The 8,534-nt window shown below is 35.3% G+C and overlaps 1 protein-coding gene across 1 annotated transcript; it reads right to left on the bottom strand.

Annotated features, from left to right (window-relative positions):
* Positions 1-296: 296 nt before the first annotated feature.
* On the bottom strand, positions 297-4,525 carry LOC145029255 (P-loop containing nucleoside triphosphate hydrolases superfamily protein). Its single transcript, XM_078977848.1, has 13 exons — positions 4,201-4,525; positions 3,649-3,784; positions 3,100-3,438; positions 2,780-3,009; positions 2,540-2,667; positions 2,344-2,462; positions 2,161-2,253; positions 1,960-2,061; positions 1,740-1,842; positions 1,133-1,216; positions 943-1,038; positions 736-863; positions 297-585 (listed from the first exon to the last, which is right to left on the bottom strand). The coding sequence occupies exons 1-13, from the start codon at positions 4,479-4,481 to the stop codon at positions 475-477; spliced, it is 1,950 nt and encodes a 649-aa protein (XP_078833974.1). The 5' UTR covers positions 4,482-4,525; the 3' UTR covers positions 297-474.
* Positions 4,526-8,534: the final 4,009 nt, after the last annotated feature.

Raw genomic sequence — 8,534 nt, 5'->3', positions numbered from 1 at the left:
CAATCCAAGTGGTTCACCTTAAATTCCAAAGTTTAGGATTTCACTCAACATTGCATTCACAATATGTGAAAACTGACACTTAATGGAGGTATAATCTTCATCTCTTAAGGTTATTATACCATCACCTCAACATCCATTGAAATTTCTTTATCATCTACTTCACTATCCCCAAAAACCCCAACTTACAAACCTAATAGCACTATAACCATCAAGAGAGTGAAAAATAAAAATAAAAAATCCTACCTTGCTTTTGTGTAATTAATCTAAGCAAATATGTTGGATTCCTTCCATTTAACAGCCATGGCGTTCCAATTTAGTGAATATATACAAGAAGTAACAAGAACCGTTTGATTATGGAGTAAAAATAGTTGTCATTGAGCATTTTGAAACAATTTCAAGTTCTTAAACAAGAGAAGCTTAGAAACTTGCGCCCTTCAAGTTATGAATAAACTAAATATGAAATTTACTTGGAAGCTACTTTGTTGATGGCGATAAGCTCCCAAATTGATTATTCCAAATTTCATATGTGCCAAGTTCATCCAGAGAAACAGAAGGTCTCACCTCCTGTAGCGCATTCTCAAAGTCCTACAAATATAGTGTGTGACAACAGACAAACCAAATATAACATTACTTTTATTAAAACTAGCAAACTCTTTGTTAATAAACAGCCACCAATGATTTTTCAGTTAATAAGAGTTCATAATCCATGCTAACTTCAAACTTCAAAGTATATACCTGTAGACTAACTGGCCTCATATCCTCCTTTTTAAGTTTAGTAATTTCAGTGCCTTGTCTCAAAGCCTCCCTGAGTGGACCCATGGAAGCATCTTTGACTAAATTCTTCATATCAGATCCTGAATACCCTAAAAAATCAAAGTACAAGTAAGGTAAGAGTAAAACATACATCAAATTGAGGGAAAAAAATTAGAAATAAAAGAATACCATCTGTTAATTTGCATATGGTATCAATATCCTCTGTTGAGAGTTTAAGAAGGCCATCCTTGTTCAAAAGATTACGGACTATCCAGGCTCTTGCTTCTTTACAACCAAGACATAATTACATAATTAGCCTTGTATAAGTAGCATAAGGAATTTTAAAGAAAAAAAAGATAAATCAAAGTTGCACTTGCACCTGAGGAAGGGAGTGGAATATAAAGTCTCTTTGTCAATCGCCTCCTAGCTGCCTCATCTAACTCTTGTGGTCTATTTGTCGCTCCTGCCATTTTAGAAGTAGATAAACTTGCAAGTGAGATTTTTGCACTAAAAACAGAAGTGGATATAAAGCTCTTAATCTGCCATTTAGCAGCATATTGTCATTTGTGTGTTATAGCATCCCACTTTCATTTCTTTCCATTACAACTATTTTGTCCCCTTATTTATTAAGGCAGTGTACTTCGAAAAATCTAAATAGCATTGTACTTATTAGAACATTGTACTTTAAAAGATATACCCAATTATAGCAAAGCAATCAAAAGTGCTTTTTATTAGCATTGCCATAGGTGGTCAGATTTTTCAAAGTATAATATTGTAATAGGAAAAACTGAAAGTAGCATGCTACAATAAACAAACCAACAAAAATATGTTGCTGTTTCTTGAGTTTAACCTTTCTTTGTAGTGATAGAGTTTGAAGTACACTACTGGCTTTTGCAGTTGCAGTAGGATATGAAACGACTCTTTAAGTATTGGAATGTTATAAAAGATGAATAAACATCAGAAAAATTTTGGATTTTAAAGATCACCTATGAGTAGAATCTGTTCACTTCCACTATCAAATCCTTCCATTTCAATGAGAAACTGTGTTTTAAGTCGCCTGCTTGACTCATGCTCACCATCTGACTTACGCTGCAGTAGTAATTATTAATTAAGTTGCAAAAAAGTGAAGAATCCAATAAGACTATATGGTTTTAAGTATTTAAATAAAATCATCAAAGCTACTGACTAAGTCTAAATGTGACATACCTGGGACAGCAGAGAATCAATTTCATCCACAAATATTACAGCTGGCTGACGACAGCTGGCAACTCCAAAAAGAGCCCTCACTAGCTTTTCACCCTCTCCAATCTACATTCATCATTTTATAACATCTTTACTTGGATACATTACATATAATAGAACATGAACATCTACAAACTTATCATGCTTAAAAGAATCAATCCATACCCATTTACTGGTCAATGAACTTGCAGATATGTAAAAAAATGTTGCATTACACTCTCCAGCAATAGCTTTACCTATCATAGTTTTACCCGTTCCCTAAACCAAGAAAAACGATTCAACCAAATTTTAAAAAAATGACTTTTTGTCATGATATTATACTAAATTACTATTGTACATTGCACTTACTGGTGGGCCAAATAAAAGAAGCCCTCTTCCTGGGGAACGACAACCTTCAAAAATATCAGGGCGTAACAAAGGCCATATCACCATTTCTGTAACACATTTTTTCGCATGATGCAATCCAGCTGTAATTAAGATGACAATATATCAAAATCTTGTTAGAAATAACTTAAAAGTTTATGGAAAATGAAAAAACTCTTACCAATATCATCCCAATGAACATTGGGTTTACCATCCATTATCTCATTACTAATGTGCTCAATAAGGCGAGGCTCTAAATTCCTTAACTTCTCTGGAAGTTCACCATCAGGACCACATAGCGCATCCATGCTGTAATCATAGGTAAAAAGTTAAAATGAACAAAAGTTATAGAACCATGTTTGATTTTGCTTTGTTATGTTAACATTTAACAACCAAGTATTGAGCTTATTACTTTACTTACCATCTTTTTGTTGAATCATCTAATGCATCTTCACCTTTTGTTGAATTTCCACGTGAAGTTACATTTCCAGTATTACCCCCGTTGGATCTAATAGGGGGAACAAAACCACGGATTCCACGGCGTTGTGGATAGGATTTGACACCATAGCCTCTGTTGTTTCCATCACTTTGTGGGGAAACTGAAGAACTTGGTGATCCAGTCATCCCTCTCTTTTGCCTCACATCCATTTCCTGTGGCATAAAGAACATGCATCATAAATCTATAATCATTTTGGTCAATGGAGATTATAAGAAGCTATTTTCAAGAGTTAAAATGTATACCAATTTTGTTCTAGCAGTGACAAAACCGTTGCCAGTAATACCAGTATCAGCTTCATTCTTGCTTGATGGAGACAAGAGTATTTCATTCTTTGGGCTAATGGTTTCCATGCGAGATCGCTTTGGTCTCAAATGACTTCCATTTGTTCTTTCTTCCTCAGAATTTATATATGTAGACAAACCACGACCCTCAACAAGATTATTTCCTACTGAATTGACAGAATTATTATGTATACTGTTGTTTGTCCTTGAGATGCCTCCATAAAAGGTTGTTGATTTTCCATGTATAAGAACTTTTGAAGTCTTGCCACTGATATCTTCCTTCTTTTCAGGTTCATCATCCTAACATGGATTGTCATCATTAGTCAATGAATTTTATAAGATCTTATTGTGTTGCAATCAAACTATAATACTCATCCTTATTCTACATCAGTGATTAAACATTTAGTTGAAGTTTTCAAAGCAATATAAAAATGAGTTGATTGCACCATGAAAAGGTGTACAGAAGACTATAAAACGTGAAGAAGAAATACAGCCACTAACAAGTAATACCTCATTTAGAGTATTTCCTTTAGAATGTTGGAGAAGAGCTTTAAAATATTTTGATTGCTTAATTTTCTCAATGTTGATATCCCCTTGCTTGTGAAAAACCACCCCTGGATCTCTACCAGCTTGCTCAAACGCTTGACTGCAGTGACATGTTGCAGAAACTAAGGATAAACATGAATAACCCAAAAAAAAAACTTAATAAACCATAAAATTATTTTACTTCGAACAGGTGGAACCAATTTACAAAACTGATAAGTTTGCAATTTAGATTTCAAACATCAACAATGTTCCATTCAAACATAACTGATATTTCTCCCATCCAGATCCTACACAGTAAAATTATAACTGAAACAGAATTGAATTAGGATTCTAGCTTAATTTGAAATTACGAACTACATTAACTTCTATGCCATAGCTTACAGAAACCTTACATTTAATCAGAGAATTAAAGCTGAATCTCATTGGTAGCAACAAATTCAGTGGATACATTTCTATCAAGAAAACAACTTCAGTAATAGTTTCGCATATGTTTGTTTAGAGGCATAGACATAATACCGATCCGAATCAGGAATCAGTGATTGACTAGCAGAATCCAGTTTCGAGAGAGCTTCACGGCGAATTGGACGAATGAAGGCTTCGTCTACGTCGTTTAAGGACTGAGAATCTAGGAAACCGATGAGACGGAGGGAGAGTAGTTGAGCATAAGAGTAATCTCGCTTCTCGAGAGCGATGTCGGCGCCGAATAGAAGAGATTGGAGCCTCTTAAGGTTGGTGTCTAATTCTTTTCTCCAGCAAGACGACGCCTCCGACGACGATGGTTTTGGTTCCGCATCCATTCTTCTTCTCCTCGGATTTCAAACTAGGCGGTGTCGCTGGAATGTGTGTCCTATTTTCCCGCCAATTTCTAATAATAACCCCATTTTGGTCACTGGCTCACTGCCGCTTGATGGAGAAAAGACAAAATACAAAATAATAATTCGAAAATATTACATAAATGGCTTTTTGAAAAATGATTTATATGGGTAGTTGTGTTTTACAATCGTTCAAAAAATATCATTTAAATTTGGTGTGTCCAAAAAACATCATCCAAATAAAATATTTGTACAAAAAACATCAATAAAGTTCATTTTTTTTCTAATTTGATTTTGTGGTAACCGGTAAAAAATAAATAAAGGAAAAAAAAAAAACAAGAGGAAATGACTCAAATAGGTAACTATATGTTTCAAAATCGTTCAAAAAAAAAACACCACCCAAGTTTGATATGTTCAAAAAACACCATCCAAGTAAACTTTTTGTACAAAAAAAACACCAACAAACTATATGTTTTGTTCGAATATTACCCACTGGTAACTGACTCTTACAAGTTAAATGATGACTTGACTTAACTATTATGACATGACATAATAATTATTGACAAAACAATAAATGATATATTCCTCCTTTAAAAATCGATTTAGGGTTTCTTCACGAACGAATGACTTCTTCTTCTCTTATGATTGCTCTTCTTCTAAAATGATGATCTCGAACTCAAGTTCAAAACCCTATTTCTTGACTTAAGGCAAAAAGGACTCCTTTACCTCTGCCTCAATGGGCCTCCCTCCCCTTAAGGCCTAAAGCCATAAAAAGCTCAAAAAGGCATCCAAGACCAACTATAAGGCCTCTAAGGCCCAATATGGCCCAAGAACCCCCAATGTGGCCTTAAGCCCAAAAAATGACCTGCTATAATCATGTGGGTCCGAGGCCTAACTTATACAAGTCCATGCATACGCCCAACATATGCTGAAGCCTCTGCGATCCGGATGTCGAGCCAGTACGCTCAACGTACTCCTAACGTACGCCCGACGTACTTGGCTAGGGTCAAGAACCGCCCATATTCCGAATGACATAACTTCTTCATTCTATATTATGGAACTCGACGAGTTGATGGACCAACTCAGTGAGTTGAGTCAACCAGGATGTTGACTTTGACTAGGATGTTGACTTTGACTTTGACCATTGACCATAGTTGACCCTTAAAGGAGTTATGTGTATAAAAGAGTAATTAAAGGAGATTATTATGTGTATGAGTTTGAGAGGAGTTGATCCCATCACCGAGGATAGTTCAGCTACATCACGACATTGAGATGAGTTACCTTCCAGTAGAAGTGGGTCGAAGGCACCAATGCCGGCCCACTAGTAGATTTATAGTAGATATTATTATCTTTGTGATAATTATCAGGTATGTCATTATCTGTTATGCTTATGTGCTAGTATGATATGATGTTATGTGATAGTAGCAGGAGGGGTAGGATAGACCCCAGTACCGATTGATAGGGCCGAAGGGGTATACCATCACCTGGATAAGCTAGGTGGTATATGACTTATATGTTTATGCACTAGGATGCTATGTGGTAGGAGTATGGGTGAAATAGTCCCTGGTACTGGTCGAAAGGACCGAAGGGGTAGGCCAGCACCCTGATATGCTAGGCGATGTACCGGTCGACAGGAGCTCTGACAACCCAAATTTCGAATATTGTAAAAGTCAATCTTAGTCAAGAAAGTCAAACATATCAAATAAAGGTCATACTTATTTATTTAATTATCTTAATATGGTTAGATTAATGAGTTTTAGGTGTATATACCTTGTATTCAAAGGTGTTGTGTGTTTAAGGAGGAAAACATTTGGAACCAAGAACCGAGAACTTGTCCGAACCACAAACCCTCGGACCACGAACGGTTTGCAGCCGTAAACCCTCGGTTCACAACCGAGAACCCTCGGTCTTATCCATTCGGTGTGGTAACCAACGAAGGTGTCCCATCAGTTTTGACCCTATATAGGGGTTGGACCGTGAACTCCTCCTCACTTATTCAATCCCAGCTGAAAACACACCTTTCTCTCTCAAGAACTCCAACCATGAACACCCATTCTCTCTCAACTATCATCCTTCATCCTTTGAATCTTCTTATGATCTTGCATGGATCTTCAAGTGTTCTTCATTTAATCAAGAACACTCAACCGTAAACCCTTGAATCTCCTTCATTTCATCAAGAACATCCAACCGGAAACCCAAGAACACCAAGATCTTCTTGGGCCGTGAACTCTTGGGGCTAGCCGTGAACTCCTAGCAGCCTTCCATTTTGCTCCTAACACTTCTCTTTGTAAGTTAAACTTACAAATTAGTCCAATTCCTTATCATTCTTGTGATTATATACACTAATTGTATGCATATATGTTACATAAAATGCTATTTAGGACTCAATTTTGCTACGGGACTTCACTTGTGGAAACAATCATCCTATATCGAACTTGCAAACAAATCACTCACATAAGGTGAGTTCATACCCCTACAATTTACCTTTTTAAATGTTTTAGGGGGGGGGGGGGGAATACAAGTAGAACACACTTTAATTGTGTTAAACATTTACATCTGGAAACAAACAAAAGGATTTCTTATGTTTAAGTACTATCAAAATCATTTTAAAACTCTTTTAAATTATTTTTTGAATTTTGTTTATATCAAAATCATATTCATTTGCATATTTATGTATAATTATGCTTTAACGAACTTAGGACTATTGTTAAATACCGTAACTTATGTTCCTTGTTTGGTTGTGGGCTTAGGGTAGGATCACTAGTTCGACTTTCGGCTAAATCATAATTTTACTTGCTAAATATATACATAAATATTAAACCCCATTTTCAAAGAACATAATTAGCTCAGTTGCATATGTTGAACAACTGAGTCTTTTCTCCAAATCAGTTACAGTTCAAGCAAACATACTAGTAAACTATAATAGGTATAATTTAGAGGATCAATACATACTATTTTCTAGAATAGAGAAACATACATAAGTCAATACACACATATTATTACTATTCATTACAAAGTATTATATTCATTTACAATAACAAAAAGGAACTTGCATACTATAACAAGAACAAGATAACTAAAATGTGAGATACTATTTCATGGCATATCAATATTCTTGTTATTCATGTTTTATAACCAGAGTCTCCTGGAGGGAGAGCGTAAGTTTGTGTATAGATCTATACAATATTGACAATCTCACATCTTGTTGCTAGCTACAGTGGGACCTGCAGGTCTACAGGTGACAAATGTCATAACATTTTTGACGCTTGAAGAACGTCATGTTTTACACTAGTCAATCAAACGTGGTTATAACCTTAATCACATTTTAACATTATTTAAACAGTTTGGTTACAGGGTAGTTAATGCATTTGTAGTTTATTTTACACAATACTACTATAATCCTCATTTTTCCATTACATTCATACAGTGATATTTTCACATGAGAAATACATACTATTTTTCTAGTAATGATTGTTACAAATATGGAAAACATACATTTTATAATATTTCAAGTATAAACATACATTCTACACTATTACAAGAGAAGAAACATTCAAACAGTTAAGTCTTGGGTAGAAGACTACTTTTCATTTAAGAAAACAAAAATAGAGGATTTTCTGGGAGGAATACAAACATTTTCACTAGAAAAATACAAACATTTTCATGAAACAAATGCAAACACTTGACACTAGAATGCTTATGAGCTCACCAACTTAAATGTTGATACTCTCTTTCAAAATAACTTGTATACTCAGGGAACCAGTAGACAGGTACACGAGCACAGGTTTTTGAGAAGATGGAGCATGTTCAAGACTCGTCGTTTATTTCGTTATACATTTTTGGTGTCATACAACTATACAAAGAACACACATGTATTAACTATTCTATTAATGTAATAGATGCTATTGCTTGTTTTACTTTTGTGCATTGTTATGATATTGTACATGACGTCCTCCGCCCCCGAACGTTTCCACATTTCCGGTTTGGGGGTGTGACAGGAGCGAAGGGGTAGGCCAGTACCCTGATATGCTAGGCAAG

This window comes from Lactuca saligna, chromosome 2 (genome assembly GCF_052625555.1).
Source record: "Lactuca saligna cultivar CGN05327 chromosome 2, ASM5262555v1, whole genome shotgun sequence".
In the NCBI taxonomy this organism is placed as follows: domain Eukaryota; kingdom Viridiplantae; phylum Streptophyta; class Magnoliopsida; order Asterales; family Asteraceae; genus Lactuca; species Lactuca saligna.
The sequence above is the reverse complement of the archived record's forward strand: the minus strand, read 5'-3'. Positions and strand labels throughout refer to the sequence as shown.